The sequence below is a fragment of the Metopolophium dirhodum genome, chromosome 2 (genome assembly GCF_019925205.1).
Source record: "Metopolophium dirhodum isolate CAU chromosome 2, ASM1992520v1, whole genome shotgun sequence".
Classification (NCBI taxonomy): Eukaryota; Metazoa; Arthropoda; class Insecta; order Hemiptera; family Aphididae; genus Metopolophium; species Metopolophium dirhodum.
In genome coordinates this window covers 26,199,270-26,226,448 of record NC_083561.1, presented here as the reverse complement: position 1 = coordinate 26,226,448, position 27,179 = coordinate 26,199,270, and the positions used below count along the sequence as shown (strand labels likewise).

Sequence of the window (27,179 nt, the reverse complement as noted above, 5' to 3'; positions counted from 1 at the left end):
GAAAATTGAAATTAAAAGCAAATGTAGCCGTTTGAACAAAAAAATATAAATTTTTTCCAAATAATGTCATTCAATATCAAAAACTTTGACTGGGAAAGCGGTAAACTCCGTTAAAAAATCACCACACACGTGAAATACGATACATAATAATAAAATGCACTATGCCAATCAGAGTATAATCTTTCTGAACCTAAGATTATAGGTAATATTGTCTATTTTATATCTATGCATTTTTCAAATAATATGTAGAATGTAGATACTATTGCTAATGATGAGGATTTAAAATTACAATTAAAATTAGTCTGAATAATATAGGCAAATTGGAAATCAATAGGAATCGATGTTGTGTTGTTAGCTTTAATATTAGAGTGAAATAACCTAATTGGGTACTTTCAAACTTCAAAGTAAGACAATTATAGGCTTTTATTGATATTTTAATTTTAAAATAGCTACCTAAAATACGGTCTAGATAATATTATTACTTTTAACTAGGTATCGTTTACATTTCAAATTGTATAGATATGCAAATAACATATGTAAAATATTTAAATGATTTCAAAATTATTATTGTATCAGAGAATAATTAAAATATCGCAAAATAGCCCACGTCAAGTAGCCAGTGGAGTGGTTAAGGTTTAGCCCCCCCCCCCACCCTGACATTTTTTCTTGAAATAATATCGAGCTTATTTACGTTTTGAAATATTATTGTTAGTCACAAAACTTGTATATTTTATATTCCAAACCTCCCATTCCCAAAATTCTTTGCTGGCCACGGCCTCGGCCTACGTTGTAACACGTAATGAACACAAATATAATGTGGAATATGTTATTGATGATGAGTCAATATTACAAAATCTAAAAACTCAATATTGGTAGTGCTAGACGCAGATTATTGCTATATGTTGGACGTTTGTAAAGGCGCTTTTACATCAGGCCGCGAACGCCGAACGGATATGAATGGCACAAAATTCTACCGAAGGAGCGTCTGCGGTCGACTTTCCGTTAAATCGTTTGTATTTGTTTTCCAGCTACCCTTAGCCTACGTTCGAGATGCAACGAATCTTTAGCCGCTGTTACCATTACTGGTATACGTCATCGGTCGATCGATCGAAAATTAATACTTTTTATCATTTGACGTTTACCGACTTTTCGTCGATCGGAATTATTGTTGTCGGATGACGAGGTACGAATGTCTTCCACACTGAATATCTATCGTTCTATCTTCTATTTGATCTTATACCGTCACCGGCTCAAACCACTGCGAACACGAACGAGTGGTCCAAATTCGTGTTCGCGGACAAGATATGTAACAATGCGCCTCTACGACGTATAGAGACAACGCATCGTGTGGGTTGGGCGTCCAAAAAAAACATTTAACATCTATCTTCACTTAACCTTTAACCTATTATTGTTGAGTGTTGTAATTTAAAATCGAAATGTATATTATAACATTTTTTATAGCCACGCATAATTTATGAAGGGATAAAAGTGCATATATAATAATATTACAATTCCGAATTTTTAGAATAACGAGTTTTATTTTTAACCTCTGTAACGATTATTATTTTGCAATTATTTCTATACGCTCGCTGCTTGCATACGCGTTTTTATTATGCGAAACGACTTCCTGTTAATTTGTCATGACACATTATGTCCACTGACTCCTTTTTAATGTTCTCAAATGTTAACTCGAAGATGATAAAAATAAAAAACACATTTGCAGTACAACATTATTATGGGTATATTATACATAAGTAGGTACCTATATATATTATATATCATATATAATTACGTGATATATCATTAAATTTGAATTATATACTTTGTTTTCATTTTTGGTTCCACTATCGATATAAGCTTACCAACTCATTAAACGTAATACATTTGCCATACGGTTTATCAGGAGGTAAAATATAGGTTCCAAAAATTTTAGACCTGAATACCTGATAGTATATATAGTAATTAGTAATGTTTACTGGTATATTAGGTAACTTTGATTATAATGTATTTAACTGTTAAAATATTTATAAAGGTAATCACTGATTGTCATTAATTGTCACTCAGAGCTAAACGTGCGTTTTAAATTGTTATGATTTGATTTTAAACTTTTTTCAATTTTAAAACAAATATATATATGTTTAGACGTATTAACTAATTAATAGGTCTATGATATTAACATGACCAAACAACTATAACTTAATTGATGTCTATTGTGATTTGTAAATAAAACTAATAAAACAAATATTTTTTTAATTATTTAATTACAATTTTTAAATACACTATATTATATTAGACATAGCTCTATAATACTGTTGCGGTTTTTAAAATTTATTACTATTTCCAGGTGTTTAATTTTATAGATTAGTTTATAATTTGATAGAACTTTTTTTTTTACTTAAGTGAATGTTACAGTAAAAATAATTATGGAACTTTATTATTAATTTGAGTGACAATGTCACATAGGTATTTACAAATTATTTAAATTATTGTTAAAAAGCAACCAAAAATAATTAGAGGTTAAGTACTTCCAAAATAAGCAAGAAATCAACATCGTACGTATCTTATAATTGCTATATGAACATAATTGTGTCGAATGTGCATCGATGTGCCGATACACAACGAATTGGAATTCAAACCATATTGATGTTACTCGCTATTTCGTCGACCGAATTATAATATGATTAGTGTCGTCCGTGCACATTTTTCTGCGTGTCCGTCCTGGTAATCAATTTATTTATTTTACCGGTATGGACATCAGTCTAGATTTCAGTGGGTCGAAATGTTATTGCATGGCACTATTATACCGATGAACGGAAATCCCAAAGTACGATCGACGAAGCGGACACGAAGCTCTCTCTAGGCATGTCGCCCGCCGCACCGAGACTAACAAGCAGACTGCGAATCGTATTATACGATGAAGCCGATGAAGGATTTCGTCGATAAATGGAACTATACGACGGAACTGCTCCAGTGCTGCGTGTTAAATCGGTGAACCAATACAACGTGGCAGGATATATGTATAAGAATCGATCAAACCGAAACTTGGTTGAAAACCCATATGACTCTGCACGTAGGTATATACTGCAGTGGTACGAATATATTTTTCCTTCGTCTCCAACCAACCGAGTAAATATTATTATAACTTTTGAAAAGTAATATAATATAATACAAACTATGTGGACGGAAATTTATTTTATTATTATTAAATTGTTTATTAAGAACGGTTTATTTGTTTATTAAGAACTTATATAACATACTAGGTACCACAAAAACGTATTTTACATATTTTATAAGGTAGGCGGAAAAAAGCGGACTTTTTTTCCGCGATTCATTTTACAGTGCTAGTGATAGTGATAATGATACTATCAGGACGTATTCAATGGAAATTCTGATAATATAAATTATAACGAGTTGGATATTTGCAAAATATCTATTGTATGGGGAAAGGTCAGTTATAATGGCTGGTGGTCAACTATTCTATTGATGGTGGTCGTTTCGCCGTTATCCAACAATACTACGACTGCATACCTGTTATTGTCATTGTTGTTATAATTTATAAATTATGATTACATTAATAGCTTCAATCATTTTTTTGCTGTGGTCTTTTTCGTTATTTTTGTTTAAACTCCGAGTAAATTTTATCAGATTAGAAAACGACGTGTCAATGTTTGTTAGATAATCGTGTGTTTATATTTGCTCAAAAGTCTATTATATGGTTTGAAAAATGTAAAAAGTGTACGCCACAAATTGGGCGTTAAAAAAGTTGTGTAGGTAAATTTTGTTGATAAACTATATACGCACATGAAAAACTTTTATCACCTCGTCGTATATTTCGTTTCGTAGTTCAAAGAGTAGAACGACTATTGCCTATTGGTTCTAATCACTTTCACATTATATTTTTTGCAATACGTTTTTTTTTCATTTAGATTTTTAAGTTTAGATAATACTTAATAGTTTACCCAAGACGATCAATATTTTACTACTTATTAATATTATGCTTTCTAAATTTATAATGATTAACACTGAATAATATTATATTTATATCACACGAAAGTGGTTTAGATTTGTAGGTAGCTACTATAGTTACTATTACAGCGGAATAGACATTAGATATATTCAGATGTCGATCGTTTATTTTTATTTAAGAAATATATCATTACTCACCAGGTGCTTGTTGTATCCGGCCAGAATGGCTTGCTGAAGTTTCGTTATGTCAATGCCACTAGGCTGCGTCTTGCTGAACGGCGTCTCCTCTTGCGGCTTGGCCTGGTGCTGGTTCTGCTGGTGGTGTGCGCCGGTGCTAAACTCGTGTATGCTTGACGGCACCGCGGCCAGTTTCAAAGAGCCCATGTTGGGCGTAGGTACACTCATGGGCATGTTGCCGTTGCACTTGGCCGTGGCGATTTTCATTTCCTTCCGCACTTCTTTCACCACTTCCGGCCCGAAACAGTTCTCGTACACCTGATGATATTTTAATATATTATATAGGTAATAAACTAGCAAAAATCTGCTTGTGCATATTATATTGGCATAACTCAAAAATCCCTAATTCACTATTAATATTATGGTAGATCTGTATATTATACCTAGTTACTTTTTCTAACTACGTGTTTTGAAAGAGAACGATAACGAAATGTCAAGTTTACACACTCTTCTGCGGTGGACAGTGTTGTGCATTATCTAGATAATTTTATCTAGATAAGTTATCTAGATAAAAATATTTATCTTTTTATCTTATCTAGATAAAATAAATATACACTATCTTTTTATCTTATCTAGATAAATAAAATAGTTATCTGAGAAAAATTATCTAGATAATTTTTTTTGTGAGAAATAAATTTTCTAAGTTTGTTTTGCTATTTTTATTCGATTTTATTTTCAAGTTATAATAATTGTAAATATTTACACGTCGACTATTTTGAAAAATTTAACTATTTTTTTAATTATTAACATGATAATTTTTATTCAGTTATTGTTTAGTTATCATTTTGAATTTTAATATAAGGTATTATTAACTGATTAATGATTATAAATAAAATACTTTTAAAAAGAAAAAGTTTTACTATAAAGTGATTATGTTTTGTTTTTATAAATTATAGTTAGGTATTAAGTAATAAACAAAAAAAAGCAGATTTTACTTATTTTGTGTCTCCAATAGTAAAATAAATCATAATCTTATACTTTATTATTATTATTTTTTTAATTCAAAGGCTTTGATTACAGTGATTATTAGCCTAAGTTTGCATCCTAAATGTACTTAGAAAATATTAGAGAAAAGTGCAAATAATAGAAAAAAGAGAACAAACTTTATATTATTTCATTTATAACGAAATTGCCATTTTACAAATGCAAGCTTTAAATTATGTAAGTTTTTTTCAATTATCTGTTTTTTATCTAGATAAATGTGGTTATCTTTTATCTATTATCTAGATAAATATTTTAAGTATTATCTATTATCTTATCTAGATAAATATTCAATGAATTATCTGTTATCTTATCTAGATAATTTTTTAGTTATCTTTGCACAACACTGGCGGTGGACATGTTTATTATGGGTATAGGTACTAACTCTGTTTTTGAGTTACAGAAGTTGTTCTATTTTGAAGGTAATATTAATTATATTATATTATATTGCAATATGCAACTTAAATTTGGAGGAAAAATTGTCACATATAATGCATTTTAATAATTTATTCTATACCGATTTATCAGCGTATGGCTAGAACTCCTGTAGGTACATTATATTGATAGTTTATTTGTATTTAACAAAATTGAAATATTTAAAACCCCGAATGAGAAGGTCGGCCCGCACACTTTCCGCTCTCATCGAGTATATAATCATGCACCTATATGTTTATCATTATATAAATAATATATATTTAGATAATTATAGGCGCTTAAATGTTCTGGGCGTTGTCCGAATCCGAAATGTAGATTATTTCACGCTTGTAACCGCACGATGGATTTTCAACGATTTAAAACGGTTTACACGGTATTATATTTTAGAAAAAAAGAAGAATCTTCATAAATAATATTATATTCATCTATATAGGGTTCTTTTGGTCCGTTTAAATGTACTGCCTATATTACCTATACTATATGTAATGAAAATGCATTCGTGTACGTTAATTCGTTAATACCTCTATATAATTATTATGGTATATTGCCTGTGCGAAGTAATGTAGTAGGTATATAACTGTATAAGGCGGGTGTCGGCGAGTGTGAATTCTTATTTTTAATTTTTGGTATTTAAGTACCTAACTGCAGGCGTTTTGACGAATGTATTGAGTTTTCAATAAGACAAGTATTAACTACTTGTACAAGTATACGGATTTCCCCACAAACAATAACAAAGAATCACTAAAAAGTAAGCACATTAAATTATTCAAATGTTAGATTCATTGCAACAAATATATTACCATTGTATTGAAATTTAAAAACTCGAATGGTATAACCATATAGTTTTGAAAAAAAAAAATTGCAAGTATTTTTAAATTGTATATTTGTATTATCGGTGTACAATAATTAATTGAATACCAATAAAATATAATATAATAATATAGCTGCATGAAGGAGTATGTGACATATACCGCGAAAAACATCTATTGCCATTATTTACTGTTATTATAAGTACTTTGATATTATATACAATAGCTGAATAGCCAATAGACCGGTTATAATGACTATATTGAACAATTTAAAAAATGAAAATCTTTATTGAACGCAAAACAATTACTCGGTAAAGCATTTTATAATTATTTATCCCGGCATATTTATCGTTTATGTTATTAAAAAAGAAGCATAAATAATATAAAATGTATTCTACCTCACTCAAAACTGTAATAATAATAATAATAATAATAATTTACTAGTCGGAAAATATTAATTTATTTTATACTTTGGGGTATAATAGTTATAATATTTATTAACATTATAATATTACATTAGTATATTACATACAAATATAAAATGAATATACGTTATGGGTTTCAGTAATAAATAATTATTAATTTATACAATGGTATAGAATGTATATTAACTTTTTTTTTATAAATTAATTTACTATAACAGAGAACACTGGAATAAATGGTTATTAGAGCTATGGAATTTTAACGATCGTTTATAAAATTGGATTGCCATGTACTAATAAACGGACAATATAGGTATTTAATTTATATTTTAAAACGTCAAAGGCTTATAGTAGTATTCGGTAATTATTTCTTTTAATTTAGGTACTATTTAATTTGACGTTTTAAGCAGACAACCATACACTATTCACAGCAAATACAGTTGTTTATACGGTGTACGCAGTCATTGTGTAAATGTCAGTATGTCACACGTGTGAAATACTTAAAATAAAAAAAATAATAATATTGTTATTATTCGTCGAGCCATGTAATAATAATAATAATTGCTCGTTTAATATATTATATGTGGACTGTGAAAGTAACCGTTTTGTTTTATATTTACCACCATACTGTTCCAATCCTATAATATGTTATATTTAAATATTTTACAATAAGACACATAATATGTAATATAATGTAAGTACATGCGATAATATTACATATATATACACGTGATAAGCATGTCATACCTTCATCATGGCGTATTTTTTTATGAACTTATCGTCGCCGGATGTGAACGCCAAGTTCCCGTTTATGCATAGAGCGCTAATAAGCGCAACAATCCGGAACACGTTCATGTACTCCATGATGGTATAATCTGGAAAACAAATAAAAACCATTAATTGTTATTCGCGTGTATTATCTCATAATAATTCGTTGTAAGCGCACTATTGTTTGAACTCTCGCAGTATATAAAGATCACAACGAGTTGAAAAATAATTAATTTACTGATACTGCGCACTCCAAACTAAACGTATATTTTGTAATTGTGTAGAGCGTGCAGATATCTCGTCGCTCTTGTAACTGTAAAAACTACGATATTTGTTTTAATTTTAAATACCGTAATATTTATTTTATTTTTTTATACAAGCGACGATTATCTTCTCTGCACATGATTCAATTTACTCGTGTTAATTTAGTAATTAAAATATTTGCGGGCATTTAGTTGTGAGAGAATAGCTCTCTAGGTACCTATCTATCTACTTTATCATCTACTGCGGCGTAGAGTGTATGTATCGCGAACGAGCAATGAACAAACGGTGGAATAAAGTTTTAATTGTTTTATAATTGCAGAACAACGACGATTGGGAAACTAGGGGGAAGCGGCATAGTCTACCTCCCATCGACCCCTTTAAACTCGCCCACAGGGTATCCTAAGTTTAAAAGTTCCTATGCAAATTCGATTTTATCGTATTATCGTTGCGCGAATTGGTATTACAATATTTACTGTGAATGATGCTGTTGTTGTATAATATATTAGCATATATACGATAAAGTGATATATTTAATAAATGTGATGATGAAAAACAAAATCATTTTCAAATATTTTTAACTAATATTATAATGGGATTATATACTCCTTTTTCCCTATAGTACAGTATATAGACTGCTGCATTACTATAACAATTATTAATAACCCGCAATCTTTTACGAAAAGACGTTCGATTTTTCCAATATACAACACACATATTATTATTTCAGGCACGACGATCGCAAAATATTAAAACTCATGTATTATAATAATATATTATTATATTATTTTAGCGACGTTTTATACGTCCGTTTGTCATTTCCACTGTTTCCCGTTATGTATACCCGTGAATTCAGATCACAATTCAGTGTGACGATCAGCATAGTATAGGTATATCAAGACGTGGCAATAAACGTTAATATAATAATATGGTACAATAATTTACAACGCGGTCGCGTGAATCACTCGAAGTTGCGGTGTTATGGTAGAGAAAATTTTCGCCAACGATTTGCCACAGCGACGGCCACATGTATTGTGCCTAAATATAATACGGTAATGTCGCGGTCGCATTTATTGTTATTATTGTTTTTTTGTTTTTGTTTAGAGGAAATTCGTGGGCGGAGGTTTTTTTTAGTTTATAATAACTGCAAATAGTATTTTATAATAATATAGTTGAAATTTGTGACATGTGAGTGCAGGGGTTAGGGTAGTCCGAGTGCGCACAAAAAAGTTTGCAGAATCTGTCAAATAATTTTATTTTTAGTTGTTTTCAATAATTTTCTGTTAAACACGCGCGTATTATAAATTACGATAGTTATATTAAAATTTCTAGACACAAAAACATGTTGCCATGTTGGTAAAAACAGATTTTTTGATAAACTAAAATATGATGGATTAACTAATATTAATTTATATCTAAGCGACACCCTATTAATACAGTATTTATATATAATATATCTATATATATTATATACAATAATTTGTCCTGCAGATTGAGATTGACTGATTCATCAATAATCATCATCACCTATCCGGAACCACCGAAGCTATATGAGTATGAAATTTGTTCAGTAATTTCATTTTATGACGTAAAGACCCACTAAGAATGGTTTTCAAAATTCACATTTTAAAGAGGTCCTCGGACAAGAATTTTGAAATTCACGGTGGAAATCGTAGCTTTTTTTTGTTTATAAATGGTTGCAAATTATAATAGTAATTGTAGAAATGAGTATAAATTTTTTTTTGATTATAAATGGTTGATGGTTACTCGGGCAGATCAGGTACAATATCATGGCATCAAATCGTCAAGTTTACTTGGCCTCGATTAAAGAAACTATATCTTAAAACCAAATGTATGTTTGTAGCTTATATACTCAAAAACTACTCGATTGATTTTTACGAAAATTTCAGAGATTGTTTTTAGAGATATCAGACGAAATATGTAGAGTGTATAAGTATGTAGTATAAACTACGTTAAAAATATACCAAGTGCTAAATTCAAACCGCGACTTGCGGTTGCCCATCTAGGTCGAACTATCTCACAAAACTAGGTAAACTGACGTCGATTTGTCCGTGAACTGTGGTACGGTAATACTGAGATACACTCAAACCGAGATACAAACGGGCGAATCCGGGTTCATCAGCTAGTATACATTATTATGAATTAAAAATATTATATTTTAACTTAAGTAACGTATCAAAACTAAAATCAAAATTATCATATAAATTACAATGATATATAAAAACAGGACACCGGACTATAGATATAAAATATTATAATAGTACATAATTTTTTGATATTGGTTAGAGAAGGGATTGGTACAAACGTTTGGTTATTACTTATTTCTGGTACACACCAAAAACATTTCTAAATTTTATTAACTAGTCTGATTGATGCGGAGGATTTCATACGAGCAACAAAATGCAAGTAGGTATTGATATTGACCTAACATATTTCAATCAATAACTTGAGTTAATTTTTAAACAACCGTCAGGAAAACGCCACTTGCAAAATATAATTTATTGTGTACCATTATTTTTGTACGGCTGCAATCACACTGATTATTATTTTTGTGCTATTGAACAATAATATTATATTTTCTTGATTTCATTATTTATCGGGTTCGTTTTTAACTTGAGACGCACTAGTGAGGATATATTATTATGTAGTTAACAATACGATACACAATACGCGCCATTCACCGTAACAATTATGCCACTGCAATAGAGTCGGTCTGTAAACACAAACCTCCAACAACTGTTTTTTTTTTTAACATAATAATTATTGCGTCTCGGACATGTGACATTTTCGAGGCCGTTTCTCCACACCGTGTGATGTTAACTAAAATACATAATATTATTATAATATTTTGTTTGCATAATATGAACGCTCCGCCGCTGCTGCGTATTTTGCACAAATAATTCGCGAAACGAACGCGGCGCGGATGGGACCCTGGTATTCGTTTGAGCCGCGAGTGACACGAGACCCGAGGGACACGGCCGTCCGTCACGCATAGGTCAGGGTCGCCGAACGGCGGCGGCGGCGGCGCGCATCGTCGGGTAGGTCGCGCGGCCGATCGTTTTTCGTACCTACCTAATGATAATAATATTATTTACCCGGCGGCGCCGCACGCGCGATTCCGTCGCTGAATAATAATAATAATTTTATCGTCGTTATTATTATCAACACAAACGATCGCACACACGCTATATAGTAATAATAATAATACTATTGCGATTAACGGCGAATTATATAGCATCGTTTCCTCCCGAAAATCACACCGCGTCTACTGTCCACACATCAGCCAGTCTTGCGCCATCGGAATAATTTTATTTGGCGGGCCCTGCTTGAGATTTTAAAACGTAATTTTTTAATTGATCATACTTAGCGATGTATTATAATATTATTGTTATAATATGATATGATATGTCGAGAAGTCGCTACATCATCGCGGTCAACACGTCGACGAAATATTACGCGACTATTTTTTTTTCGTACGCAAAATAATATTGCAATTCTTCTTGCACCACGCACGTAGGACATCCAGAGCCGGAGTGGTATGTATCGGCCCATCGAGATTTTCACTTCTAAGCGGCCCATTTACATATTCAGTGGACCAAAATTACGTCTATAATTATTACGAGCTTATTAGTGACAAATCGTATTTTGAACATGAATTTATTTTCACTCACACTCACACGACCGGCCCACCAAGATTGTCTCTGTAGCTCGCCTAACCAATCCGGCCCTGAGAATACCTACTAAATTTACCCATAGGTTCACACTTTGGGTTTTTCTGGGTTTTAAGTAAATCTTATACTAAATAATAATATTATGTAAAATTCAACGATCACATCATTGTCCCTGAGCTTTCCTAATATTCACGAGCAGTACTGCACTACTGCGCTATAGAAATAATTTTATTGAGTCTTAAGTAGGTAGTCGGTACTGCTTAAAATTGTAAAACAGAATTTTATCATAATTTGTAATATAATAATAATATAATATTATAGGATAAAGGTCGGGTGGTAGACGATGCTGCAGCCGCTGAAATTAATACATCATCGCGGTCTACACGTCGTCGAAATATTACATTTTCACACGAAAAAAATATGATATACAATATTCCTTCACCACACGCGTAAAGTACTTACTTAATTTACATATACGTTCCTCACTTCCATTTCTATCGTTTTTCAGTAAATCTATAGCAATTATTATAATTATATACAATTTAACGATGCCTGAGCTTTTATATTTATCCAATTTTTTATTATAATGTTTTGCGTAGATAAAATATAACAATTTCAAAATATTACACTTATTAATTTTGAATAAAACAGGCGACAGTAGCTTAGTAGTAGGTTGTAGTAGTATATATATTATATTCAAGTCTAAATGAACACTTGCTTAGAAAAAATAAACTTTGGAAACGGATGGTTACGGTGAGATGTCCTGCGTACATGTTATATTATTTTTATATAAATTATAATTAATAGGGTATAGTAATAATAATAAATTACTTTGGTAATATTATAGTTATCAAAGTATTGGTACAACAATAATGTATATAATTTGTATTCTGTGGTATTATTTTTTGTTGAATAGATTAAATAAAACATAGTACAGTCATGTGAGTTAAAAAAATAATATATTTTTTTCGTCAGTGTACGTTAATTAAAATTAAATTAATAAATTACGAATAACGGGTAAACATTATTTTTAATATAACATAATATCAGGAGACTCCTCCTCCACCCCCTCCTAGAAAATATTCCAAAAACCACTACTGCTTAATATGATAAAAGTATATTGAAATAAATAAATGTTACTTTATCCGTATGTAGGTATAGTAAATATATCACTCTCAGTCCACCGGTGTCGTTATATTATAATTTATAACTCTCGAGCAAAGTAAAACCATCCACGCGTGACGTTTTCCAAACGATTAGGCGCGCAAAACGACGATGGTACATCACGTGTGGTTATAATTTATTCAGGTGATGCGTATGATGTTAATTATTGTTGTACCTAGGTAGTACCTACATACAATTTTAGTGTACCTATGTTATTATACCGAATATTAGTGTGCAGAACCGTGTGGAGTCGTCGGCTATAATAATATGATACTTCGGAGTTGCCGATGACCGCGATTTCATTACCTATACGTGGTTCTGCTGCGGTCGGCATAATAATATTATTATTGTTATTATTATAATACACTATATATTAATATATATTATTGTCAAAACATACCTACCGCGAGGTAACGCAAAAAATGAACGGAGGAATTAACTTTATAATGGACGTGCGTCAGTTTCGTCGGTTTTGCGATGGAAGTTTACGTGCCGTTATTATATTATTACGGTTTCACGTGCATGCGGATATGAGTTCGAATGGTTTTGAAATTATAGGTATGATGATAAAACTGTGAAGGTACCTATATATTATAGACAGACCGTAATATTATTGGTTTTAGTTACAGATTATAGGTATATACGTAAATTGTATAGTATTAGTGTATTCATTCGGTGAATTATAACAATAATTATTATTATATTAATATTGTCTATATAGTATAATAAGGGGCATAAATCTCCCAGTCTTCTAAAACAGTGCACGGGTTATGTTCAATTCTCGCGGTCGGGTTGGGTTGGGGGGATTAGTTTATTCCTCCAGAGTAATAATAAAAAAAAGGTAATTATTTTTTGGATTTTAACATTTAACCATAAAAAGGTCCTGATAAAGGTATATACTAGACATATTCCTGACATACAGGATACAGGTATATAGCTGGTAGGAGTCAGGCGAGTGACCCATATTATATAACTGAAAATGTTCGTATTTGTTTTAATAATCGTCTAATTCGAGAGTAAATAACTTCGGGAGGGTAAAAATGTAATACGACCGGATCGTATTATTCATATAGACGAATGTCAACGCGTAACATATTTCTGTCAATCTAGATATTTCCTGACAAATAGGCTCTAAACCTATTGTTTGTTGTAAAATAAATATATTTATGTGTGAGTGTATTTATATTACTATATAAATATATACCTATATAATTGTACTATTTATTATATAGGAATTTCGTTTTTCAACAGTGATGTACATTTTTGTACCTAATATTAAAAAATAATAAAATAAGTGTGACACTTTTTATTTCTTACGTTGGTTTTTTATATTATCTATTCAAAAACAGCCAATTCGAATCTGGTGTAATTATTACAACAAACAACAACGATAAATGTTAATAAACATTTTTACGTTTTCTTTCGGTTGAATGATTTATATTTTATAGTACTATAACGCCCAATAATAATTTCACACCATTTGTACAACGATTTAAAAAAAAAATTGGTTCTTATACCTATATAGTATTATAGTATTATATTATATAGTATTATATAATTATTAAAGTGTCTTCCATAGTCAACGCCTCAATGAGTATGTTATTTTAGTCGAAAAATTGAACTCCATTAATATTTATGAATTATTCTAATAATAATTGTCATAATAACCAGACATTAGTCTGATTTTTATGTTTCTTTACATCGCGTCTTTGATATCTATTCTATGTATTTTAGATGAATTTTTCGACATGTTTAGTAACATACTAATATAATATATATATTATATATGTATTGAAGATGAATATAATTTTAGTTTATAAATTGATTAAATCTGAATTGGTTAGTTACCTACAACCTTACTACTTTTCCTGGATAAGTCGCTCATTTTTTGTTCTGTCTTCAGTTGGATTAAAATATAATATTACAAATGGTTATTCCGAAAGTGTACAAATTAGATGCACGCCACTTATCAAATATATTTTGCCGTTTAAGTTATTCTTGACATATATTTCTAGATCGTTTGTAGACCACCCAGAATAATACAGTTTTGTAGAATATACTTATATGTTATATGCTTGTATATGTATCTTATAATATGTATGAAGTATTATGGACAGCCTCATTGTTAATTCGAACATATGATAATCTATTATCCTACACAATATGATGCTAATATTACATATATGTATTATATTTTATATTTAGTTTATCATGTATAGAATATATTATAGCTATTCGTTAAAATTATTAGGTAGGTATGTAGAAAATTTCATTAAGATAATATGATATTTTAATATTGTATTTATAATCTTTTCAGTATAGTTAATAATTTAATATTCTTTAAAAACTAAATAACACTACTTACGTTAAGTTATAACTTTAAATAGGCAAATACAATATTTATCGAATCGACAATTATAAACCATGTTTTGAAGTTAATACATTTTTTTCGATGTAAACTAATATAATATATAGGTAGGATAGTACCCTATACGATAGTCGATATCCAATTTTTCATGAAACCATGTTTGCTACATTGTCTAGGTATAATATAAGTGTAACCGTAACACTCTAAACATAAATTGTATTAATGACTCGAAGTGTGTCTGCCGAAAAAATTAACTCAGATACTTTCGAAATCATGGGAGAACCACAAAGGTGTAATCATCTTAGAACATTAATAATAGAGAAAAATACCTATAAAATGTGTGACATTTTTAAGTAATCGTGTATTCGCGTATATATAAGACGCGTGTACCTATACCTAGGTAGTACGTTTTCACACATTATAATAACACACTATAATAATTTAATCGAATCCGTTTCCGTTATGTGAACAGATCATGCAGTTTGACGGACAAAAGAAACACGTTAATAATATAATAATATTATGTTGTGATGGAAATTTGACATGTATGAATCATTTGATTGAGATTATTGTTACGCTTGGAATACCTGACCACTCCTGATATCATATTAATTCGAATAATAATAGTAAGTATATACATACACGTTCGTATAAACATTCATCAGGTCTGCACATTTTGAATACAATAAATATTATTTTGTATAATATTATTACCTATAGTATATTTTTTACGGGTAATGCGATCTATTTCGATCGCCAGTCGTCTTGAACAACGAGTTTAAATTTCGTTTATTAACATACTTAATCGGCACTGTAAACATTTGTACAAAGACAATAGCTGTGAACAGTAATTATTGCAACTGATACAATCAATTAGTGGCTCTAGCGGTCCACGACGACTTATGTCTACTCGTAATGGTAAGGTTTTCTCACTGCATCGGTAAAACAGAAACATTGTGTGTATTTAAACTAACGGAAGTAAACAAGTAAAACTCGGTCAAATTTAATTTTAGAAACAAAAATGTTGTGACGGTATAATATAATATAATATCAATAGTATACCTAGAATATGCTAACGATTCTTACGTATACTTTCAGATAAATATCTGATTTTAATAGGCTCTATTGATATAGAACTTCGACCTAGTTCAATTTTGTTTATTTTACGTGCCCATATAAATCCAAACAAAAGTGTTTGTCTGGTATTCAATTTTCCTAATCGAACGGTCAGTTACATATTATTATATAGGTACCTCTGGTACCCAGTTAAATTGATCACGTTTTGTATTCAGTGACGACATTAATTATATCCTTTGTATATAAGGCAATAGAATTTACAACAGAAAATAATTTTTGAATTTAAAAAACTAAATCGACAATATTATACATAATATATTATGGATATTGGATATATATTATACAAACGTATACAATATTATAACTTGACAACTTAGAAATAAATCCTAAGATTATTAATTTTATTTTACCTGAGTAAACATTAGATTTCGACAGTTATGTTTGATTTATACAATATAGTATATTATATAAATATATAATATATAATACCTGTGCGGTATTACAATATGATTATGATTTGTATTTTAGTTTTTAGAATATTTTAATAAATATTAAATTTTGCAAGTTTTAAGAGTACATTTGTTTATTGCGGGGTAATATACTTACAAAACTATAAAAGTATAGGTAGTCATTGAACAATTATTATTAGGAATGATCTTTATTTCTTTATCTTTGTCTATAGTTACATTTTTACGCACCACTATTAAGATTCAACTATATAATATCACAGACGACGGTAGATTGAAAAAGTTATAAAAAAAAATAAAAAATAATATACCCAAGTGAGATGATCTGCCGATCAGAATATCGAAATACCCGATAAACGCAAACACACCGTGTGTGATATAGCCGAAGTAAGTATATGTACTACGTCATGCAGCGGTTTTATATAAAATAATAATAATAATAATACGAAATAAACACTTACGTGTGAAGAGACGAGTGTATTGTGCGAGTCCGGCTTGCCCGCGGAAAAACAAACGAATCTATCCCGCGGAAAACTGACTACTGTACAGGTCGATCGCTCTTCTCGGGCGTGTATAATAATATAATATAATATTATATTATAATAATACACCGACTGCAATAGATGAATATATTATTATATTTTTTTTAAGTTCCGCCGTCAATGATGCCGTACAAAAATCATAGGTTTATCGGACCAACTACTCAACCAGCACTGGTAGCGTGTTCTGTGGACGGACGGACGGATGAACTGTAGGTATATATCCTCTGGATCGGCCGCCGCAGAGTTGCCGCCGCCGCCGCCACCGCCGCCGACGACGACGAAGACAATTGCCTAGGAGAGGGGCCACGTGATACATAATATTGTACAGGTACAGAAGAATATTGTGATGGCAATAATTGCGTGTCCATCAACGCGTAGGATATTATAAGGATTCGTTAATTTCGTTTTCGGGGTTGAGCGTTTCGTGTTTAACTTTGACGCGTTTTCGAAACGGTAAACCGGAAGTAGGTAGGTACTATAGGTACCTATATAGTATGCTTAATAATAATATGACGGCTTGCATTTTTTCCTACTTTTCCTCCACTCTGTTTTTCCAAAAAATGTATATACGTCTGCTGCAGGCCTGCAGCAGCAGGTCAGATCACATTATAGTATCATTCACATCGTGCTCAGGTTTGATTCCAGCCTCCCCCGCCACCCCGTCACACGACCGAAGTTTCAAGATAATTGATTTCGAAAAATTGCACGCGTTTACCTATACCACACCCATCAGGCCATAATCGTGAGTTTTTCCAGCTCAATTATTAGCCGACCTGACAATAATATAATAATAATGAATTAATATCAATTGACAACCACAGTAAGGGTAGACGCATTTTGCATAGTGCCGAGATTTAGAGGCACAACAATTAAATATCCACTTATAGTAATCAAGATACAATTCAGCGGTGGGTTACGTATAGCTATTTTTTTGGTAAAAAAATTATTATTGATTGTTAATTTTCATTTAAATATAAAACTGGTGGCATCGTCAAAATGAGACATTAAAATACATATTATAAAAAAATGTCCATATTTTTGATATTTTTAATTTGTCTCAAGATGAACTACACTTAAAAGTTAAAACAATTAAATCTAATGTATTTTATAATACCTATTAGACATATATTTTAAATGTATTATCAATATTATTATTACTTTCTAAAAAATATATTCAATTTATACTTATTGTATTAAATAAGGATCAGTTATAGATAGAACTATAATAGAAGTAGGTATAGTTAAGAAGTAAAATCTGTTTTCCAGGTACCATAATGCGCCCAAATGCGTCACTATAAACTAAACATGGTCGGTATGTATCATTAGTATTTTGATTCATTACGAACCACTCAGTGACGTGTAGAATATATTTTTCAGGTGAGGCTCTTACATTTTCTACCACCTACCGGCGCTACCACCCATTTATCGGTGCAGCACGTTTGGGCATTTTTACCTGTTTAGTATTCAAAATCCACACAACGTTTGGGCCCTCTATGTCTCTAAAAAGATACCACGTTCGGGCAATAAAATGTAAAATATATACACCTTTATGTATATCAAAATAATATAGATAACAAGTTTTATAAAGTGTAAATTACTATTTATTTTGTAAAATAATCAAAAGAATATAAGTACAAATAAAATAAATAATAATGTAGCTAAAAAGTGTTATAAAATACGTAAGTTATTTATACTCGTGTTAAATAAAAATAGTAATATTATATTAATCAAAATAATGAAGGTATCAAGTTTTATAAGAAAAAAAAATAATATATTATGTAAATTATAATATTTATATTTTATTTCCTTGATAACGAATTCCCATAATTTTTAAGTATTCAATTAGTTATGTCTCCTTTGTCATAACTCATAAGCATTCCAATTATCAATCAAAAATGTCCTTTTAAGTTCAGCCTCTTTTCTAGTGTAATTGAATTGACATTTTTTCATACTATTTATTTTTAATGCAGTTTCTGCCTGAATGTTAGTTAGAACGTCTACTACATGGTGTATGTTTGGATGCGGATGGTAAAATTGTGCATTGAAATGTTTATGAAAAGCTTCGGGTCCGTTGGTTGTCCTAGTATTATTTATGGGAGTTTCTGCCCAAATGATTGGTGGAAATTGAGACTCTTTATTAATATAATTTTCTAAAATATAATCAGTAAACGTATGGTTATCTGTAGGAGCTATAGAAATGAGCTCAACAAAACCATCATCAACTTGTTCAGGTGGTAAGAATGCTAGACCAAAAAAATATTTTAGCCATAACCCTATTCTGTATTATTTTTATACTGATTAAGTAAATAATTATTTGATTGGATTTTACGATACCAGCTTTGAACCAAATCAAATTGGCACGCAATAATGTGTACAATTGGAAATGATTCTTCGATTGCAATATGTGCACTTTTTTCAAAATCCAAATGTATATTGTTAATTTGTATTTCTTTGTTAATTAATTTTTTACAAAGTTCTTTAATTAATGTCCACATTTCCTTATATTTATCAGTTGATTTCGAATTTAAAAAACAATAAATCTAAGGCAGATAATAATTGTTTTGTAATATGTAGATTGTATATAGTTGATAAAAATATGACGAACTATATGTAAAAGTATCATCAGCAAAAATTTCACGTACTTCCCGCGACATAACTAAATTTGTATAACAAGTGAATATTGGTATGCTTTCATTATTTTTCATAAAACAAAATTGTTCTTTATTATTAGCAATGATATCGTTTTGATTTGAAAACAGTTGATGCTTAGCCTCGTCTATTGATTTAGGAATAGTTAATATTAGTTTTCGCTTAGCTTCATACATAGATTTCCTAAATATACGCACATCTGAATGACTTATATTAACAGTAGTTTGATCTTTAAGTACTTTTCTGATTATTTTATTTGGTTTAGTAAACACATCATAAATGGCCTTTCATTTAAGTGTAGGCATTATTTTTTGTCGATTTAAAATATTTTCAGAAGATGATTTTCCATTCGCCAAATCTTAACTGTATACTAGACGTCTCACAGAGCCAGACGAGTTCATATCATTGCCGTACCAAGGATGGTACATTGCACCAGCAGCACAACCTCCCACAACCTGACCTTAATCAGTCGGCTTCCCAAAATCGATAAGAGGAACCTGCGTCGAACACGTTCTGTTTCAGCTTCCTGGACGCCGTCATCAATATCAGCTGATAATAGTCTGGATCCTCCAGTATCTCGATTTTTCCAGAAGACTTTTCTTCGATGACGTCAACATTGATTCGCCGTGGAAAAATCACTGGCAGTACCGGTTTCATTTTCAGCATTACAATAATCTCAACCTGCATAGCCCGCGTAGTCAATACCAATATGCTTATTACTGAGTCATTATATTTGTTAAATTATTGATTTTTATCCATATACCTAATAATTAAATAAATGTACCAAATGGGTGTACCTATCTCCATGGGCAACCTGGAAAATATTTGAAAAGAAATGGGAATTTTTAATTTTGACCTTCCAAAAGTATCAACTAAGTATCAGATTTCCTACCAAAAACCTCTGTTGAAGTTGATGTGATCAGAGCATGTTTTCAGGTTTTTACTAGAAATAAAAGGGTTTTCATACACGAAAATAAAACTATAAAAATAAAAAACACACGTACTTGTATTATCAATACGATTATTGCTCCACTTAGTATCTAAAATTACTTTAAAAAACTGAAAAAATAAAAACGTCAGTACGACACTAAAGTGTATGTAACCTAACCTGCGGTCCGCAATACTCATAGGGGGGGGGGGGGTCCGCGGTAAGCTTAACATATAACATACGTCAATAAGTGTCATGAGTGCATTATTACAATATTATTGGATTATTATTATTATTTTTCATATATAATATGTAGATTCTACACAAAAAATTTGGTAAGGGGGTCCTCGATTTCTAAAAATCTTTCATCAGTGATCTACAAAAGGTCAAGAACTGCTGGTATGGACTATAGAGAAGTACAAAATGTCAAGTGTCAACATTTTAGATTCTGAGCGAAGCGATGAATGTATTGATTTTACAATGATGTGTGTTTTTTTTTTAATTTTAGATTCTAAGCGGAGCGATGAATGTATTGATTCTACAATGATGTGTGTTTTTTTTTTTATTTTTGTGTCTGTCATCACCTTTTAGGACAGTAAAAGTGCTTGGATTTTCTTCAATAGTAACTTTTCTGATAGGAAAGTGAATCTAGTTAGTACTTTGGGGGGTCAAAAGTAAAAATTTCCCAGTAGTTTTCACAAGCGACGTGAAAAACAAAAGAAAAATTAAGGAAAAACGGGAATTTTTACGCAAAATCTGTTTTCGAGAAAATCGATTTTGGTTTTTGGTGTAACTCTAAAACAAATGACCGTAGGGACATGAAATTTTGACTGAATGTTTATATTAGCATTTTCTATATACCATACAATTTACAAAATATTTTGACTCTTTTTGAGCTGTTTACGGCCATTGTCAGTTTTCAATTTTTTTAGTTTTTTTTTCTATAAATATCAATACAATTTTATCTGTTGAGTAAAAAAGCTTGAAAATTTAATAGAAGGCTCCTAGGTTATTGTTTCAAAGGCAGATGAAAAAAATTAAAAATCCTTAGTCACAGTTTTTATTTATAAGCATTTAAAGTTCAAATTTTGACAAAATACGGAAAAATCACGAAAAATAGCAAATTATTTTGAGTTGAGAATTCATAAAAATTTTTTTTTTTAAATCTAAGATTTGAAAATGTAATATAAGATTACTCATAAGTTTGTCTACCTTTATCAAAAAAAAAATGTCTAGAAGAAACTTAAATTAAATTTTTATGAGCGTCTGAAATTTATATTTTTACAACATTTGATATTTACTCGATTTCTCATGTAACTATTTTCTTATTTTATTGTAATTAAAAAACGAATGACTGTAGATACTTGAAAATTTCACTTAATGTTTATATTAGCATTTTATATACACCATAAAATGTTGAAAATATTTTGACTCTTTTTGAGCTGTTTACGGACATTGTCAGTTTTCAATTTTTTTTGGTTTTTTTTCTATAAATATCAATAAATTTTTATTTGTTGGGTAAAAAAGCGTGAAAATTTAATATAAGGCTCCTGATATATCGTTCTAATAGCAGTTGAAAAATATTAAAAATACATAGGCACAATTTTTTTTTATAAGCATTTAAAGTTCAAATGTTGACAACATTTATCAAATTTATAATTTATTAATTATTTTGTGGTTAAAAATTTATAAATTTTCAACTTTTATGGCTAAGGATTGAAAATTTAAAACAAGGCCCCACGTAAATAGGTTATATATAAATTACTTTATTCACAATAATATCATCAAATATACTTGGAAAAATCATAGGCTGACTTACCGTTTTCGCTCAGAATCGTTTTTCTTATACAATGATATAATATCATTGAATTCAAATTTAACACCATCCATTACAGTGACCCACTTGTAACCTACTGTACAGCAGAGTGACATCCACTTATCCACCTTTTTTTTTATTATATATATTTTTTAATTTTTTAATTTTTCAATTTTTTAGTTATTAATTTTTTTAATTAAAGTGCGAAATAAATGTTTCAAAATCGTTTTCATTATTTCAAGGACACCCACAGGAATGGAGCCAGAGGCCCTTCCCCCCTCCCCTTAGAATTTTTAACTAAATTAAATTTAATATCAATAGGTATCACTATAAAAACTTTTATTAGATTATAACGCTAGCGTAGATACTAAATACAGTTACCTAAATGTATAGGATAGAACTCAGAAGTATAATTATACACACTCGCTGTTTGTTAGTTATGTTATGGACAATGGCTATAGTAGACAGTATAGGTACACTACATATTATAATCTACACTGACTACATTTCTATATAGATTGTGCCGCGGTAAGTTAAATATGTAAGTACCTAATACATTTATTATTGGTTATTAGTTTATTGCCTCAAACTCACTAATTGGATAATCTACTTGATTATATACAGTCTTACGCGTCCGACCACCCTGGTCACCGATTTTGGTTGAGGCACGGGCCTCGAAAATATAGCCTTCGCCACGCCCAATGTGAACTATATATGTATCATATTATTATATCCGTTTTCACGCACCATATAATATTGAGATATCAATTGTATAATACTACATAGAACATCACTACGCGTCGTGTACACCCCGCGATGAGGTGGCGGTCATTAATTGTCATTACTCATTAGTCACTATACTCATTACGGTTACAGGATAGTTTCGTGTGCGCTTTGGTTAACGCAACCTCGTGTAGGCCTGCAACCGCTGCGGGCGTAATGTATAATATTATAACTAGGGTTCGGATTTAAAGGCAATAAAATCAAAAAAAAAAAAACATTTAAAATGTCAAAAAAGGGAAAAAAAGTATTTAATTTATATAAAAAAGCAATTATAAAAAAATTAACAACAAATTAAATAGTTTGAATATTGTATATTTAACTAGTGTTTATTAAAAAAAATCACTATCATGTAGGTACTTAGATAGACTGTCTTCTGCAAAACGTTGATGGTTTGGGCTTAAACTATTTTTGTACATGTAGAAAATGATCTTTCTACGTCCACGGAAGTTATCGAGGCGGACTGACGAACAATTTTGAACCTATAGTATATACGCATTATGAACATATTTTAATATATATATAGGTAGAATGGGAACTTTTGTAAACGTTAAATTAACTGGCCATACCAAATACTCGATAAAGTATTTAGCGATATTGATAAATATCACCGATATTAAAACCCAGTAAAAATAATTAACATGCAGACGCAATGCAAAGTCTTCAGAAAATCTCATCGATCTGTACCACTAATTTGTACGTCGTGTATAAATCTATTAAATCAAATGAAAATTAAACACAATAAAGGTATTTATAAGTGAAAAAGGTAAATAATTAAAATAGTACGATAATAGGTACCTATATCACATTTTTCCTTCCGTTCTCATCTATCGTATAATTTTTTCGCCGTCGGCTCGGATATTATTATATTTTCCTATGACGAACGTAAGAAAATCGCGTCGCGTCGTGATCTCGCGTTGACTCAGTGACGGACGTCTGTGACGACGAGGTACATACGCACAGGCTTATGACGATGTTCTGTCTATACTTGCCGTCACGTGACGTCGGCGGGAAACGCACTGGCGCGTGTATATTATTATCGTCGTCGCCGCCATCTTATAATATAATTATCGCGGTTCACTCTCGCGGGATGATCTAAATCCCGAATCTGTTTCTCTTCGCTCAGGGGGTCTGTATATACATAATATTATATTTATATATATAGATATGATAACGACGATAACGTGTATTGTACATCCTAAACTTTCTTCTAAACGTTATATTGTTACCACAACTATAGATACGAATAGTATCTATATAGCCGTGATTGTTGCTCGTAAACGGCTAAACAATCACGTTATATGTGTGTTCGACCGCCCGACGACAATACAACGAGCTAAATGGGACAGTGGCGCAATTATATAGACGTTTTTTTTTTCCAATGGAGGTGTCCATCACTAGTATATACTTCGTTATTCGATGTGCGCGGCACGTTACGAAACGTTCTTCGTAGCTGAGTTCGTCATATTTTCTTATCATAACGCGAAATTAACATAATATCGTTAATAATTGATTATAACAGGTATATAATATTATTATGCTTAAATAAATACACTATTATAGTTGATACATCGTTTTGTATGGCTCAAGTAGGGGAACACGTCCTAGTTTGCACCCCTGTCATGGGCGTTTAGCAGGTAGATCACTTCGTCGATAGCCGTTTCCCAGTAGCTTTATATCCCCGGGAGGCCTCAGCACCACAGACTTTTGAGTATTTCTGTTGCGATAGGACTTTTGGTGTTGTCACATTTGGCCCGGAACCAGGATAAGAGTTTACCGGCCGTCATAACGGGTGGTCCTTGAACGATCGGTGCCAGAGGAGGAGGCGGTGGAGGCTGTGGCCTCCCACTGCAGGAGGAATGTTAATGTTGTTGTATGCGGTTTAGGAATGAATAATACAATTGTAGAGAGGTTTAATTGATTAAGAAATTATCAATAGTTTGTAATAAAATAGACTTTTGTTAAAATAAAACACGAGCTCAAAATGTAATGGTACAAGTCGTGTGGCGCGTCCAACAAACGATGTTACATTGGGGTAAGTATTGTGCAAACAGTTTATTACGAGGTGAAAGTTATATATTTTATATAATACACCTTTTTGTCCTTTGGTTATTTTTGGTACAGATCAGTATGTTGGGTACATGACATTATGCCCGCTTAACGATTTCACTCATTATTTATTTGCTTATAGTATAGGAATGACGAATGAGTAAATTGTCTTAAAAATTTATTAAATATAATGAAATATTATCAAATGTATCAGGTTGATATTTTAGATAGAATTTAAGTGATTGTGAAATTATAGAATCATAATATTCGATACCAATAAAATATTTGAAGAAGTTATCTTATTTTTAAAATAACTAAAACAAAATGTTTTAGGTACTTGAAAGTACTCAAGTATTTAACTTGCATAAATTATAGATCAAATGCAAACATCAACATGAAGATATTTCTAACAACTTGGTGTGCGCCCGTAGGATAAAATCCTACCCAGGGCAAGATAAAAATTACTTATAAATTATAATCTAATATTAGTTATAGCGATATTGATAATAAAGTACATGTAAAGAATTTCCAGAGGGAGGGGGGGAATGGCGCTCTTAGCACCCCCTGGACGCCCATGTAACCTATAATCAATGCATTTAAATAGTTTTATTTTTAACTAATTGTTATTTAATATTTATCGTCTGATATTCTAATAGCTTGTTAGATGTATAAATTCCTAGAGATTATAGTTTATAAAAGTAAAAAGAGATAATTATTGTTAATATTAAAATAATAATGATAAAATATATACATTGCAACTACTAAGTTCTAATAATATATCGCAGAATGTATTACTTATTAGTTGTAAATTATAATAACGACTGATCTAATTATATAAATTAATAACAAATTTGTTTTACATTTCATTTTTCGATGCAGGTAACCTTGCTAACTTCGTATACTAACCTAAAACTGTAAAACGGTGAAGAAAGTATTATAAATAAATAATAACATATAAATATAAATATTATAATATTGCTATACAACATAATATTAGAATTATTATTGACTGATATAATTTCTTATATGACATCCGGCGCAAACGTAATTTTGTCCTCAAATATATATCTATGAGAATAATAAATTATCCTGTCCTGCGAAATTTACCACATTCGATTATTTTTATATTATTAATTTTTTTTAATTTTTTTAATTAATAGAGGGAATTATTTTACAGCTCACAAGAAAATATGTTAATTATTATTAATCTTTAAATCTTAAAAATCAGACTTCAATGTGGGCTGTAGAAAGTCCCGTTTTTTCCGATAAAAAAAAAACAGTCATCAAAATCCGCAAATTCTACGAGACCCGACAGTTTTTTTTTAATATTGTCTATTACCCGTAATGCCGTAAATATAGTTAGATAAGTAGTTGAAAGTTGATCGTTGTGGTATTTAATTGCAACTTTTTCTCTAAGTATGTAAACATTTTTAAAAACTTGGCTTTTTTATAGTGTTCGTATATGACCCCATTTTCATCAAAATGCTTAACTATTATGCGTTTAGTTTTTTAGGATTTAAAAAATGATTATAGTTTTAGTGAAACTTTAATAACTCATAATAATTGTAATGGTAATTTGAAAACCTATCTTATACAACAGACACGTTAGGTTTATATTAGTAAACAGATTTATTTTATACACACAAATATAAATACAAAATATGGTTCAACTGAACATAACTAGTACTATAACAATGAGCAGGGCCTGACGGAATGGTCACGACAACGTACTGCCAGAACTTGCCTTATACCGCTCAAGTCCGCCGCA

General features: G+C 30.5%; 1 protein-coding gene across 2 annotated transcripts in view; it reads right to left on the bottom strand.

Annotated features, from left to right (window-relative positions):
* LOC132939658 (uncharacterized) overlaps positions 1 to 17,380 on the bottom strand; it is a 31,294-nt gene extending 13,914 nt beyond the window's left edge. For both annotated transcript variants that reach the window (XM_061006943.1, XM_061006944.1), the window contains exons 1-3: positions 17,109 to 17,380; positions 7,598 to 7,725; positions 4,165 to 4,461 (exon numbers count right to left, since the gene is read on the bottom strand). In XM_061006943.1, the coding sequence (XP_060862926.1) occupies positions 4,165 to 4,461; positions 7,598 to 7,714 (414 nt within the window). In that variant the 5' untranslated portion in view covers positions 7,715 to 7,725; positions 17,109 to 17,380. The remainder of the gene's footprint in view (positions 1 to 4,164; positions 4,462 to 7,597; positions 7,726 to 17,108) is intronic.
* Positions 17,381 to 27,179: the final 9,799 nt, after the last annotated feature.